This window comes from Vipera ursinii (genome assembly GCF_947247035.1).
Source record: "Vipera ursinii genome assembly, chromosome: 13".
Lineage (NCBI taxonomy): Eukaryota > Metazoa > Chordata > Lepidosauria > Squamata > Viperidae > Vipera > Vipera ursinii.
Genome location: NC_139526.1, coordinates 4,400,749 through 4,417,075, shown reverse-complemented (window position 1 = coordinate 4,417,075; position 16,327 = coordinate 4,400,749). Strand labels below are relative to the sequence as shown.

General features: G+C 41.0%; 1 protein-coding gene across 1 annotated transcript in view; it reads right to left on the bottom strand.

Moving 5' to 3' along the window:
* Positions 1-10,401: 10,401 nt before the first annotated feature.
* Positions 10,402-16,327, bottom strand: part of HS3ST6 (heparan sulfate-glucosamine 3-sulfotransferase 6) — a 106,735-nt gene continuing 100,809 nt past the window's right edge. The window contains exon 2 of the mRNA XM_083372626.1: positions 10,402-12,177. Within this exon, the coding sequence (XP_083228752.1) occupies positions 11,559-12,177 (619 nt within the window). The 3' untranslated portion in view covers positions 10,402-11,558. The remainder of the gene's footprint in view (positions 12,178-16,327) is intronic.

Here is a 16,327-nt window from a genome sequence, read left to right as displayed (position 1 = left end):
CAGTCAGGATTGATCTCTAGGACTGACCGGTTTGATCGCCTTGCAGTCTTCTCCAGCACCATAGTTCAAAGGCCTCAATTCTTTGGCGCTCAGCCTTTCTTATGGTCCAACTTTCACACCCATACATTGCAACTGGGAAGACCATAGCCTTGACTATACGCACTTTTGTTGACAGGGTGATGTTTAGTGTGCTGTCTAGATTTGCCATGGCTTTCCTCCCCAGGAGCAAGCGTCTTTTAATTTCTTGGCTGCAGTCCCCATCTGTGGTGATCTTGGAGCCCAGGAAAATAAAATCTGTCACTACCTCCATTTCTTCCCCATCTATTTGCCAGGAATTGAGAGGCTGGATGCCATCATCTTGGTTTTCTTAATGTTAAGTTTCAACCCAACTTTTGCACTCTCCTATGTCTGAGAAAATATAAATTTCTGTTTGGTATTTATTGTGATGTATCAACCTTAGCCTAACAGAAACGTGGAAATGAGCATGTGGGCCTCTTTTTTAACCAGACTAATTCAAAATATGAGACCTGATCCAATACACCCAATATTCTGACTCCAACAGATCCACTATTCTGAAGGAGCTGACAGTCATGGTCTCTGAACCACCGAATCATATCTTTCAAAGATCTTGGAGCACTAGGGAACTACCAGAGGACTGGAAAAGAGCTGACATGGTTCTCACTGAGAAAAGTAAGGTTTTACACTTAGGCAAGAAAAACCAATTGTACAGATACAGAGTAGGTGAAACCTGGCTCAATGCCAGTAACTGTGAGAGGGATCTTGGAGTCTAGTCACTTAAATATGAGTCAACAGTGTGCAGCAGCCACCAAAAAAGCTGATGCAATCCTAGGTATACAGTCAAGAACACATGAAGTATTAATGCCACTTTATAAAGTCCTAGTAAGACCACACTTAGACTACTGCATCCAGTTTGGTCACCACAATATAAAAAAGATGTTGAGATTCTGGAACGAGTGCAGAGAAGAGCAACTAAGATGATTAAAGGCCTGGAGACTAAAATATATGAAGAAAAGTTGCAGGAATTGGGTATATCTAATCTAGTGACAAGAAGGACTAGGGGAGACATGATAGCAGTCTTCCAATATCTGAAGGACTGCAACAAAAAAGAGGGAGTCAACCTATTTTCCAAAGCACCCAAAGGCAAGGCAAGAAAGAATGGATGGAAACTGAACAAGGAGAGAAGCAACCTAGAACTAAGGAAAAATTTCCTGACAGTGAGAACAATTAATCAGTGGAACAGCTTGCCTTCAGAAGTTGTGGATACTCCGTGACTGGAGGCTTTTAAGACACTGGGCAGCCATTTGTCTAAAATGGTATTGGGTCTCCTGCCTGAGCAGGAGGTTGGACTAGAAGACCTCCAATGTCCTTTCCAACTCTGTTATCCTATGCTACTCAAGACCAGCTCTTCATTTTGGGGTGTTGAGTGGCCCATCAATCAAACCAAATAAAATCTTTTCACTTCTTACTAAATGGCTCAGGTGCAGTGAATTTACTGAGGTGGAATCCATCTCCCGCAGATGCCAAACTTGCTTATCCGTGTGGCCAACTCTCTCCCAGACAAGTTAATCTCAGCTGTCAGCAAATCCTGCCCTCTGTCCAAATGCTTGACACAGTCACATGACAAGAAAGCCAGGGAGATGGAATCGGTGGCGGGTGAGTGACAAGGTCACATGATCACTCACTGACCCTTTCAGAAAGGGTGACTGTGACTGACACTTTAGTTCCCAAATGTTGAAATGGTGAGAATCCCTGCAGAAAACTCCAGGAGCATTTTGAGGAGAAAGAGGACAGTGATGTTGGCAAGGATGCTGATGAATCCCTGCAGCATTGTTTATTTCTTGACAAAAGGGGTATTCATGGAGGGATGGAGGAGAGATTTGCAAGACTCTCAGCGATCAGGCTGGAAGGTTTCAGAGATATATTAATTCTTGCGTTACCAGAGGCTATGATATCCAATCAACACATTAGCATGACTGCACCCAGCATGAATTAATCTCTATTTAGATCCAATCATGTGGTTGCCCCAGTGTTGCTTTTTTGCACAAAACCAAAGCAGATACTGCATTTTAGCAAAATCATAGCTTTACGTTCATGATATCACATGAATCATGACATCTTACAAATGTCACATTGTAAGATATATATTGTGTGCCATTTTGTGTATTGATGTTATTGAGATCACCATGGCTTCTATCAGATGCCCACGTGTAAGTGGTTCTTCTTTGCTTTTCCTTTTTTTTATCCTGGATTTTTCTCATGCGTTATTCCTATCCTATATTTTGGTTCCGTGTGAACAACCAATCATGCTGGGTTCATATATCACAGTAAATTGTAATATTGTATGCTTGATTTCTTTGGACATGTATTTATTTATTTATTTATTTATTTATTTATTTATTTATTTATTTATTTATTTATTTATTTATTTATTATTTGGATTTATATACCGCCCCTCTCCCGAAGGACTCGGGGTGGTGTACAGGGCAATTAAAACACTATATACAACACATAATATACAAAAATTAAAATAAATTAAACCAAGTAGCCCTAACAATAAAACACGTTCTAAAATGTAAAATGTAAAATTTAAAATCTAAAATCCCAGTCCCTCAGTCCAGGCCGGCAAGTTCAAATAGCCAAGTCTTCAGGTCGTGGCGGAAAGAGCGAAGGTCGGGAGCCATCCGGAGCTCAACAGGGAGCTGATTCCAGAGGGCAGGCATGCCCACAGAGAATGCTCTCCCCCTGGGGGCCGCTAGTCGACATTCCCTGACCGACGGCACCCTGAGGAGGCCCTCTCTGTGGGAGTGCACAGGACGATGGGAAGTTAACGCCGGCAAAAGGTACTCCCATAAATAATCCGGACCCATGCCATTTATTTAGTTTATAGGCCACCCATCTTACCTCAAGGTAACTCTGGTGGCTTACAGCCATAAAACTATATAAAATAAAAACATAAATAAGTTAATATAAAATCCAGAACTTCACAGCCCAATTAAAAGATGGGGGGAGAAGGTAGGATCTGTTATTAATTGATCAACCACCTCTACTGTGATGCTTCAAGCTAAGTGGCAGAGCCAGGTCTTTAGGCTCGTCTGGACAGTCAGGAGGGTCTGGGCTGATCTTACACTGGGGGGGGGGGCAAGATGTTCCATAGGGCATGTGAAATAGCAGAGAAGGCCCTTCTCCTGGGCCCTGCCCACCAGAATAATCAGGCTGATCCATCAGATTATAGGAAACTCGCTTCCCGTGATTCAGGATACTGCTTATAAGCGCTATGTGCTTAGAGCTCAAAGCACTGTTAGAGACCCCACACACCCACTTCATGGCCTATTTCTGTTGCTCCCCTCTGGGAGGAGGTTTCCAAGTATTTATAGCAGAACTACTAGATTTTGTAACAGCCTTGTTCCTTATGCCATCCATCTTGTAAATTTGCAGGATTCTTTCCCCCCCCCACGTATATGTATACATTCGAACTAGACTGTGATGTTTCTCTGCATCATATAACGTGTGTGTATGTGGTTTATGCATAATGGTATTTTTTGGAGAGCTGAACACAATGAAATTTCATTTTAATGTATGCTGATTAGTGTACATTTAAAGTGACAATAAATATTCTATTCTATTCTATTCTATTCTATTCTATTCTATTCTATTCTATTCTATTCTATTCTATCCTATCCTATCCTATCCTATCCTATCCTATCCTATCCTATCCTATCCTATCCTATCCTATCCTATTCTATTCTATTCTATTCTATTCTATTCTATTCTATTCTATTCTATTCTATTCTATTCTATTCTATTCTATTCTATTCTATTCTATTCTATTCCCAGTAGGATAATATGGTCCCTCATGTAGTCTGGAACCCTGCCATGAAAGGCCTTAAAGATGATCACCCATACCTTGAATTGCACCTGGAAGTAGACCAGCAGCCAATACAGCTCTGGGAGCAGTGGTGTTACAGCAGCCATTCTTGGAGCCCCCAAAACTGCCCTTGCTGCCACACTCTATGCCAGCTGTAGCCTCTAAATGCTCTTCAAGGGTAGCGCATGTAGAGTGTGTTGCAGTAGTACACACGGCTGTCTGTTGTTATATATCATTAATTAGTACTATTTTTAAGGTATATATTTTTTCTATTTTTAAAAAATGCAATGAAATTATAATTTATTATCATTGCTACTGCACCTTTGAAAATAAATTAAATCAGATAAGATGGGAAAACAGCATTGGGATTCTTCTCCCTCAGTTGCTTTGTCTCAGGGACAATGTTTGCCCAAGATATTGATTACACAAACTAGCAAACTCACTTCTTAACCAGCTTATAATGCCAGCCCCAAAATCAGATTGGTTCAGTTAAATACAGTATAGGCAAACATGTTGCACGAACACAGCCTCCAAACCTGTCTTCAAGGTTTGTGTGGGGTCAGAAACGAGGCAATTCACAGCTCCAGCTTCTGGAGGCAGGTTGTTCCACTGGTTAATTGTTCTAACTGTCAGGAAGTTTCTCCTTAGTTCTAGGTTGCTTCTCTCCTTGATTAGTTTCCATCCGTTGCTTCTTGTCCTGTCTTTGGGTGCTTTGGAGAATAGCTTGACTCCCTCCTCTTTGTGGCAGCCCATGAGATATTGGAACACTGCTATCATGTCACCCCTCACCCTTCTCTTCATTAAACTAGACATACCCAATTCCAGCAGCCGTTCCTTAAATGTTTTAGCCTCCAGTCCCCTAATCATCTTTGTTGCTCTTATTTGTACCCTTTCTAGAGTCTCAACATCTTTTTTACATCATGGTGACCAAAACTGGATGCAGTATTCCAAGTGTGACCTTACAAGGCATTGTAAAGTGGTATTAATACTTCACGTGATCTTGATTCTATCCCTCTGTTAATGAGACTCCGAGATCCCTCTCACAGAGCAAGGTACCCCCTATACTACGTATACCTGCACATTTAGTTTTTCTTGCCTAAATGTAGAACCTTACTTTTTTCTCCATTGAATTTTGTTTTGTTAGATAGCACCCAGTGTTCAAGTCTGTCCAGATCCTCCTGTATCTTAAGCCTGTCTTCTAGAGTGTTGGCTATTCTTGCCAGCTTGATGTCGTCTGCAAAGTTGATGAGTTCCCCGTCTATCCCCTTGTCCAAATCGTTGATGAAGATGTTGAGAACCCTGGGGCACCCCACTACACACTTCTCTCCATGTAGATGAGGTTCCATTGAGGACCACATGCTGAGTACAGCCGGTCAGCCAGCTACGAATCCATCTGGTGGTGATGCTGTCTAACCCACATTTTTCTATCTTATCAAGTAGTAGGATGTGATCTACTTTATCAAATGCCTTACTAAAGTCCAAGTAAATTATATCCACAGCATTCCTCTGATCCACTAATTTTGTCACTTGTTCAAAAAATGCAATAAGATTTCTCTGGCATCATCCGTTTTTGACAAACCTATGTTGGCTTTTAGTAATGATTTTGTTTGCCTCTAGGTGCTCGTTGATTCGTTGTTTGATTATCTTTTCCAGAATCTTCCCAGGTATTGAGGTCAGGCTGATAGGTCTGTAATTTCCTGGATGCATTTTTTTCCCTTTTTTGAAGATGGGAACTACATCAGCTCTTTTCCAGTCCTCTGGTAGTTCCCCAGAGCTCCAGGATCTTTGAAAAATATAGTTCAGTGGTTCTGAAATCACATCTGCCAGTTCCTTGAGAACCTTGGGATGTAATCCATCTGGTCCTGGTGATTTGAACTTGTCTAGGCTGGACAGGTGCTCACTTACCATTTTCTTGCCTATCTTAACTTGTGTTTCTATTCTGTTTTTTATGGCACTGTTTTTGATAGATTGGTCTGTTTTTTTTCCTTTGTGTAAAGACAGATGCAAAAAATGAGTTAAATAGTTCTGCTTTCTCCCTGTTGCTTGTCACGTTCTTGCCACTTTCACCCACTAATGGACCAATCATTTCCTTCACTTTTTCTTGTTTTTTTCATGTTGAAAGAAGCTTTTTTTTTGTTATTGATGACTTTGGTCGCAAGCCTTAGATCATTTTGAGCCTTAGCTTTTCTCACTTCATCTTTGCAGGCTCAGGCTATTTGCTGATATTCTGACTTAGTTATGTGCCCCTCTTTCCACTTTCTATACTTGTCCTTTTTATCTTTCAATTTATCAGAGAGTTCTTTATGCAGCCATGCTGGTTTCTTTTGAGAGCTGTTATTTTTCTTCTTTGTTGGTATTGTTCTAGACTAGGCTTTTATTATCTCATTTTTCAAAATTTCCCAAGCTTCTTGAGTTGTTTTCCCCTTGAGGATTCTCATCCATGGAATTCTTCCCAAGATCTCTCTAATTATTGAAATTTGCTCTCTTAAAGTCCAAGACTCTAGTTTGACTGTGTTCTATTGCTTGTGCTTCCATAATGTTGAATTCCAATATTGCATGATCACTTCCTCCCAAGGTTCCTGTGGCTTCAACACCTTCTATCATTTCATCTCTGTTAGTGAGAATTAAATCCAAAATTACTAATCCCCTAGTTCCCTTCTCTACTTTTTGGGTGACAAAGTCTGCTAGGTTTGTCAGGAATCTGTTTGATCTTCCACTTGGTGCAGAGTTTGTCTCCCAGTTGATATCAGGGTAGTTAAAGTCCCCCATTACTCTTGTGGTGTGCTTCCTACATACCATTTTGCTGACTAGCAAAAAGTTCATCTATTTCCTCTGTTTGGTTGGGTGGCCTATAGTATACTCCTATGGTAATGTCATTCCCCCCTTTTTATATTGACCCAAATGCATTCAAGTTTACAGTTTTCATCATTATGCTCTATTTCTTTAGAGATGTAGTTATTTCTTATATAGAGAGCAACTCCACCTCCTCTTTTATTTGGTCTGTTTCTAATTTAAATCACTCTAGCTGTATGTTCCATTTGTGGATTTCATCCCACCATGTTTCCATAATGGCAACAATATCATATCTGCCCTCATTAACTTGAATTTCTAGTTCACCTTGTTTGCTGTTTATACTCTGTGCATTGGTGTATAGACATTTGAGTCCTTTATGACTGACGCTGTGTTTACTTTCTACATAACTTGTGTGGTGCCTGAGTTCCCCTATTGTCTTGCCACCTATGACAGGGTTTAAGATGCCATCCTATTATAACTTATTCCCTCTCAAAGGGGTCTAGCAGGCAAATGGCTCCCCAGGTTGCCCAGAAGTCAATGAAAAGCTGACCCTTTCTGGCCTTTGTAAAAAGGCTTACTCCTTAAAACCCCCAGTGGCACCCCAAAACTTTATTTGAATGCAGAAGTTTTTGTTCTGGAAGGAGCCAATCTGTTTCCCTTCTCCTCTTTCGCCCCTCTTCTCCCCATACAAAAGGTTGTTTTTATTGCCTTCATCGAATGAAGTAGAGGCTTCACCTGGTCAACCCCTCAAGTGGCAGCCGCTCAATGCCCTGAATGCAAATACTTGACCCCTTGAGCTGTGGGGCAGCAATTAGTTTAAACAGGGGGTTCATGTAGTACTTGAAAAGTCTTAATCTGGGCAGTCATCTTGTTCCTCCCCTCCCCCCTTCCCAGTTTCTGCCTAGGCCACAGAATGCCCTCCATGAGCACCTCTGAAAGCCCCTCTCCATCCCATATTGTGTGGCTTTGGAGATGCAGGTCCTGCCTTTGTCAAAGTGGGGAGGGAAAGGGAGTAACCCTCGCCCTTTTTTTCATAAGGCTGAGACAGAAACCAGCTTTCCGTGGGGCTCTTTGCATCTCAATGGCCCTTGGCCTCAATGCAGGCATTCAGATGAAAAACAGGATCACTATCGCAACACCCCCACCCCCACCCCCGCATTCACTGGCTCTTAGGAACCTTTAAAGACCTTGGTGGAGAATAATTTGGTCGAATGTCAGGGTGGAAACAAAGCCTAAACATGCCGGGGAGAGTCTATGATGGGAGGCTGCCAGTAAAAGGGATGATGGAGGTTCCCCACTCCCCAAGGATGTCTGATATCCAAGCCCCCAGGGTCCATCTGGGATGTGACTTCCACTGGCACAATGCCAACTGTGTGTTTGTGTGTGTGTGTGTGTGTGTGTGTGTGTGAGAGAGAGAGAGAGAGAGAGAGAGAGCACTAAACAACAAAGTTACAAGGCTCAATTGATTTCATGCTAAAAGAGATGCTCAGACTGCAATCTGAGTTCCCAGCAGATTTTAAGATATGGGTGTAAAAGTAAGCACAATATGGTGGAGTGTATGGTCAGTGCAAGTACAGGAAGTTCTTGACTTGCAATAGTTTGTTTAGTGATGGTCCAAAGTTACAACGGCACTGAAAAATGTGACTTATGAGCTTTTTTCACACTGTGGTCACGTGATTTACATTCGGATGCTTGGCAACCGACTCATATTTATGACGATTGCGGTGCCCCGGGGTCGTGTGATCCCCTTTTGCAACCTTCTTATAAGCAAAGTTAACGGAGAAACCAGATTCACTTAACAAACGGGTTACTAACTTAACAATTGCAGTGGTTCACTTAACAACTGTGGCAAGACAGGTCGTAAAATGGGGTAAAATTCACTTAACAAATGTTTCACTCAGCAAGAAAAATTTGGGAATCAATTGTGATTGTTAAGTCGGGGACTACCCTTATACTACAGTCCTTCCTTTTTCCAGTAGCTGGCAAATACTTCTTCTACTGCTTAGCTTAAAAATCAAAGACAATGTGTTTTGTGTGTGCCTGAAAGTGATTGTTTTCTGCAACACTTGCAAGACTACAATCAGGTTAGCATCACGCATCTGTTTTTTTAAAAAAACAAATTCTGCTCATCTCTGCGTGATCAGCCTCTATAAAAGAGAGCACAGCTACTGTCTTTTCTAGAACTCACTTGCTTTGCAAATCCGCTTGGCACACCCATGTGAAAGTGTGAACCAGAAAAACCGGTCATAAACATTTGGGGAGAGTGGAACAGAGGGGCTTCTGTTATTTTCTTTTTATTAGCTACTGCTAAGAGTTCCTACAGGAACCCTTGTTGAAGTTCCACCCAACTTTTGTGTTAGCCTTTACCAGATATGTGGGATGCGGTGGCTCAGTGGGTTAGGACGCTGAGCTTGTCGATCAGAAGGTCGGCAGTTTGGCAGGTTGAATCCCAAGTGCCGCATAGCAGTGAGCGCCTGTTACTCGTCTCAGCTTCTGCCAACCTAGCAGTTCGAAAGCACGTAAAAATGCAAGTAGAAAAATAGGGACCACTACGGTTGGAAGGTAACAGTGTTCCGTGCACCTTTGGCATCTAGTCATGGTGGCCACATGACCATGGAGACGTCCTTGGACAAGCGCCGGCTCTTCGGCTTTGAAATGGAGATGAGCACTGGCCCCTAGAGTTGGAAACGACTAGCACGCATGTGCGGGGGAGCCTTTACCTTTACCTTTTACCAGATATATCCTAAAAATAACAATAAAATCTCTGCCTTTTGTTTGTTCCATTGACTGCAGTTTATTGAGTCAGATGGACCCATTAATGCTTGGTCCTTTGTGCCCAATGGTCACACACTGTGAGTGGGAAGACCTGGATGGCCCCATGCACAAATGGCACATCATCCAAGCACAGCCCTTCAGTTTATGTTGATTGAAAGACATACATCATCCAAGTGGGGAACGCCCACTGACATGTGCAAAGCAGTTTAATGTATTTCAGATCATGTGTGTTCTAAGAAGAAATGAAAAATTCTGTGCCTGCACAAATTATCTTATTTTGTGTAATTCATGCTGGTTCTGTCAGCAGTGATGGATAAGATTTTTTGAAAGACCCTGTAGTATATCTCAAAGGTGCTTTTTCAAAAGGCAACTGGACTGTTTCTTCTTTGCGGAAGAAGAACAAAACAGTTCAATGTCTGTGGAGATTCTTAGTCATCTAGGTAATAGCTGTCACAAAAGTCCAGTCCAGTTGCCTTTTGAAAAAGCACCTGAGACAACAAAATGTTTAGTTTCTCATCCAAGAAATTTCATCAGAGCTAATGAAGTTTCTTGGATGAGAAACAAAATGTTTTGTTCTTCTTCCTTAAGGAAAAAACAGTCCAGCTGCCTTTTGCAAAAGCACCTTGGAGACAACTATGACCTGGATGACTGAAAATCTCCACGGACCTGTAGTATATCTTCCCATAAATCTCAGGAAGAAAATGACCTCTTGATTTTCAGGTAGCATGCAAGTAACAGTTGTACATTTAAGCATACCTTCTCGGTCACAATGGCTGGAAATTTGAATTTTAAATTTTAAAAAAGCTGAAATGCTCAGGAGCTGAATGCACCAATGAAATACTGTATCATCAGCCTGTGCTTTTTTTTTGTACAAAATACACTCTGGGTTTTCCTTCGACCAGTGGGTTACTTTAGCTACATGGAGTCCATTAATTTTTTATATGCAGCCTAGACCTTGGGAAAGTAGCATCATCTTTTTCCACCAGCACTCTTCAGTGTGCAGATTCTGAATGTGTAGTTGTGCTTTCTCACACTGCACACAGATATAGGCTGGGTAAACAATGTGTGTCGTGCAATTGAAATGTTCTGCATTAGCACACTAACTAATCTTGGTCCTTTATACACAGGAAATTTGGGGACACCCCAAGAAGTTCTTACAAAATTGTCTGCAGAACAAAAGTTTCCCCAAATGCATGTGGACTTCAAGCGCATTGACTCATTTCAATAAATTCTACATTCATGTTGCCCTGTCATCATCCTCACCTTAATACCAGTGGTTTGATTTGGGGTGGAACTGCAGCCCGATTTTTTTTTACATCATTCATGTGAAATACAGGTAGTCCTCAGTTCATTTAGTGACCGTTTGAAGTTACAACGGCACAAAAAAAGTGACATGACCATTTTCACAGACAACCATTGCAGCATCCCCCATGGTCACGTGATCAAAGTTCAGATGCTTGGCAAATGATTCATATTTATGACGGTCACAGTGTCCCAGGGTCATGTGATCACCTTTTGCGACCTTCCGACAAGCACAGTCAAATGAAGCCAGATTCATTTAACAACTGTGTTACTAATTTAACAACTGCAGTGATTCACTTAACAACTGTGGCAAGAAAGGTCATAAAATGGGGCAAATTCACTTAAATGTCTCACTTAGCAACATAAATTTTGGGCTCAATTGTGGTCATAAGTCAAGGACTACCTGTACAATCAATAATATATGCAAGAGGGAAACTGAAAGACACCGTGATGACACATCACACCCAGGCAAGTCCTCTCTCTCATTCAACACTACTTCAGACACCTTATCCATTTTGGCCAGATTTATTTAGCAGAATATTTCAGTCGATCTATGTTTTCCTCCTTTGATATCGTTTTGCTGATGTCAGCTGGGGAGGCTTAAAAACTTTCCTCTCTACACTGTTAAGCATAACAGTATATAAATTAGTAAGGGTCAGAAAATGTTCCTCGGATGTTGCATTTCAGATGCATCTTTGCCCAACAGGCTTTTGGGAGAAGTATGTACTTCATGAGATCTTTGAGGAGGCCTCATGTTTGCTCCCACGACATTCCACCTCTCTCCTTTGTGTCAAGAAATCTCTCAATCCCACCCAAAGTCCTGCCCAGTCATTTGATAGAACTTTAAGTTGAAGGGTCTGTAGAATTCCTGCAGGCGTTGGACAACCTGCTGGTCAATTTTGGGGTGTGGCCGTCCTTTGGACTTCCCCAAACATCGGGGCCTGCTGCTCCCTTCCGGTTTCTTTAAGCAAGGAAAACCCTTGGTTTCATTGAAGTAGAAGTGCTTGTCAGTCACCACTTGCTTGAGACCCAGAAAGTCTTGGACACGGCCCATTTCCCCAGCTGGGTCACTCACCAATCTCTCTCCGCTGACGAAGAGAAAACTGGATAGAGGAAAATAACGCAACCAGTGGTCCAGATGCTTCACATAAAGACCAATCCTCACAGCACTCCATGTGATATCAATAAGACCCATGCTCAGATTCTTGAAGGCCAGGCTTTGGAAGCTGGGGATGGTGGGGTTCTTGGAAAGAGTCTGGGTGTAGTCTGAAATGGCCCGGGTCACAGGGTTGCGAACCACCACGATCAACTTGATGTCTCTGGACATATTGTAAATGCGCCACGGGGCTTCCTTTGTCACAAAATAACTTGGAGTTTTCTCCATGGTGATCTGTCCTTCCAAGGTCCTTGGCATCAGGTTTCTGTAGGAATAAAAGTCATATAGATTGCTTCAAGTAAACACATTCCATTGGTTTTTCAGAACACAATAACTGCAGGAGCATTGGGATTTTTAGGAAAACTAAGTGCACCTCTGGAAGTGGGAGTGGCAAATAAATCCTTCACATTTAAGCAGGATTTCTGGTGCAAACTTTCAAAGGCTTCTGGTGTTGTTCTAGTTTTTTTAAAAAGCAATATGGAATTTTAAAGCTTGCTTTTCTGTTGATAAATCTCATCAAATTGATTAATTGACACTAATTGAGACTACCCAGGCAGGGTCTCTTCCATTTTAATTTGCCATCAGAATGCTACCATCTCTTATACGACAGGCAGTTTCCGTAATTTTGATTAAAATATGCATTTACTGAAAGTTTTTGAAGAAACTGGAAAGATTACACAACCATCTTTAATAATTGCTGCTGGTTTGATGTTGTTGTCTATTTTGCTAAGGACATAAAACAATAGTGCAAACAAAAGGAACTAATTTAAGCTTTGTTGTTAAGGGCTAGGTTTATTATAGCCAAATACTGGACATTAAAGTCCATCTTTATTTGGATCAATGGTATTTAAAAATGTAGAAACAGAAAATTTAGCCCAGCAACAAAGAGCCTTGAAGAATCTTTTAACTAAGCATTGCTATATTCACACTTGGTTTGTATTTTAAATACGTCGGCCAACTAATTATAAAAATATTTCTTCCTTTACTAGCATCTTTTGGGATCAAAATATTAAAACTGGGTACATGAACTTGCTCTCTTAAAGACTGTAAATATATGTGTATTATTCCAAATGGTGTGGAATATCTTGGTTTATGTGAGATTTTTGCTTCCTAATAATGATGGATTATTTTTATAATAAGGAAAAATAAGAAGTAAGATATCCCAAAGGTGCTTTTTCAAAAGGCATTTGGACTTTGTTTTTCCTTGAAGACATTTTGCTTCTCATCCAAGAAGCCTCTTCAATTCTGACTGAACAGTGAAGAACTCCACAGAATTGAAGAACTGAAAAAGCTTCTTGGAGAAGTGAAACATCTTCAAGGAAAAACAAAGAAAGTCCAGTTGCCTTTTGAAAAAGCATCTTGATCTGAATGACTGAGAATCTCCATAGACAAATAGTAAGATAAAAACCAAGTAGACTTTAATAAGCAGACATTAATTGCAGGAATCCTGCATCTCCTTTCCTACCTCAGAGGCTGGACTAAATGACCTCTGTGGATGCTTTCAACTCTACAATTTCACTGATTGCCCTCATTGTTATCCCCCAAATAACAGACTGACCCCTTCTGCCAGCAACATCAGGAGTGTATGATTTCTCTTCATCTGAACATCTTCACCTTGGCCAGATTGGACACGCTGCTGCATGCAAGCCTGTGTGGGTGCTGAAAAAATCCATGGCTCTCCCTGCGCTCCATGCTCATGTACCCCACTTTGCAGGGAACCCCATGTGCAATTCATCTGTCCCAAACATCTTGGCAGAGAGCATGAAGCTTTTTTGTCACTTTGTTTGCATGACCAGGAACATATACCATAAAAGCATGCTTACTTTTTATTTACATTTAAAGATTGTATGTGCATATTTTTCTATAAATCTCTGACATACGTATTTGATGTATGTTTTCTGGCTCTGAAGCCATAATAAAGTATAATCCATGCAAGAACTATAAAAGTATTATCTTTCATATTGCTAGAATAGCAATAGCACATACAGGGGAAACTCGAAAAATTAGAATATCGTGCAAAAGTTCATTTATTTCAGTAATGCAACTTAAAAGGGGAAACTAATATATGAGATAGACTCATTACATGCAAAGCAAGATAATTCAAGCCGTGATTTGTCATAATTGTGATGATTATGGCGTACAGCTCATGAAAACCCCAAATCCACAATATCAGAAAATTAGAATATTATATGCAATCAATAAAACAAGGAGTGTACATAGAACAATATCGGACCTCTGAAAAGTATAAGCATGCATATGTACTCAGTTTGGGCCCCTTTTGCAGCAATTACTGCTTCAATGCAGCGTGGCAGGGAAGCTATCAGCCTGTGGCACTGCTGAGGTGTTATGGAAGACCAGGATGCTTCAATAGCGGCCTTCAGCTCTTCTGCATTGTTCGGTCTCATGTCTCTCATCTTTCTCTTGGCAATGCCCCATAGATTCTCTATGGGGTTCAGGTCAGGCGAGTTTGCTGGCCAATCAAGCACAGTAATCCTACGGTCATTGAACCAGGTTTTGGTGCTTTTGGCAGTGTGGACAGGTGGAAAATGAAGTCAGCATCCCCATAAAGCTCGTCTGTGGAAGGAAGCATGAAGTGCTCCAAAATCTCCTGGTAGATGGCTGCGTTGACCCTGGACTTAATGAAGCACAGTGGACCAATACCAACAGATGACATGGCTCCCCAAATCAACACAGACTGTGGAAACTTCACACTGGACTTCAAGTATCTTGCAGTGTGTGCACTGACTCCAGCCTCAGTCCACTCCTTGTGAAAGTCCCCAACACTTTTGAATGGCCTTTTCCTGACAATCCTCTCCAGGCTGCGGTCATCCCTGCTGCTTGTGCACCTTTTTCTTCCACACTTTTCCCTTCCACATAACTTTCTATTAATGTGCTTTGATACAGCACTTTGGGAACATCCAACTTCTTTTGCAATTACCTTTTGAGGCTTTCCCTCCTTATGGAGGGTGTCAGTGATGGTTTTCTGCACAACTGTCAGGTCAGCAGTCTTCCCCATGATTGTGATTCCTACTGAACCAAACTGAGAGACCATTTAAAGGCTCAGGAACCCTTTGCAGGTGTTATGGCTTATTTAGCTGATTAGAGTGGGACACTTTGAGCCTAGAATATTGCACCTTTTCACAATATTCTAATTTTCTGAGATTGTGGATTTGGGGTTTTCATGGGCTGTATGCCATAATCATCACAATTATGACAAATCAGGGCTTGAACTATCTTGCTTTGCATGTAATGAGTCTATCTCATATATTAGTTTCCCCTTTTAAGTTGCATTACTGAAATAAATGAACTTTTGCACGATATTCTAATTTTTTGAGTTTAACCTGTATATACTCCTTCATAGTACTTTACAGCCCTCTCCAAGTGGTTTACAAAGTCAGCATATCACCCCCAACAATCTGGCTCCTCATTTTACTGACCTCAGAAGGATGGAAGGCTGAGTCAACCTTCTCAGCATGTTGTGCCCACAGATTCCACATGTGAAATATTTGTGCACATATTTTGTGGTCATGGGCATTTCCATGTGGGCAGGACAGTTGTGAATTCTTTCAACAAGTTTTTATGGGCAAATTTTCTTTCTCTCTGTGTGTGTGTGCGTCTCTGTGTGTGTGTGTGTGTGCGTGCGTGTGTATGTATGCATGTTTTATAAAAAAGATATCCAAAGTAGTTTTGTGCCAATTAGCCTAATGGCATAGAGGACAGAAATTAGGATGAAATTATGCATTTGAAATACGTAAGAAAAATCCTCTTGGTTTTAAAGAGGTTATCTGTCCTTTCCCATCTTTTTTTTCTAAAGCTCTAAATTGTTTCATGCCTATTCTTAATCGACATTCCTTCCCCCATGCAGGGATTAAAAAAAACATAAAAGGGAAAATTAAAACCAGAGCTATTTGTCAACTTGCGTCTTATGCTGTCCTGTAGCAACTTTTTAAAAGGGTGTAGAAAATCATTTTTTTTCTAAAGTGATGTTCCCTCTCCTGCTTTTTGAAATGACATTTTCCAGAATTCCTAGCAAACATTGTTATCCATTGTTTATAATTATACTTTTTATGACATCTTTAACTGCATTCCTACTTTAAAGAGTGGTGTAGGGGAGATAAATCTAGAGAGGAAGGTTAGGGAACAAGGACAAAAGAAAGCTAGGCAGGGATCAGGGCTGCAGAAACTCTGGCATAATTGATTTTTTTTATATTTGCATTTATTAAAAATGTGATTCACTTCCTTTTAAATACAGGTAGTCCTCAGCTTACACTTCATTTAGTGACCGTTCAAAATTACAACACAACTGAAAAAAGTGTCTTATGACCATTTTTCACACTTACCTTTGTAGCAAGCCCCATCATCATGTGATCAAAATTCAAATGCTTGGCAAGTGGTTTATATTTATGACCATTGCT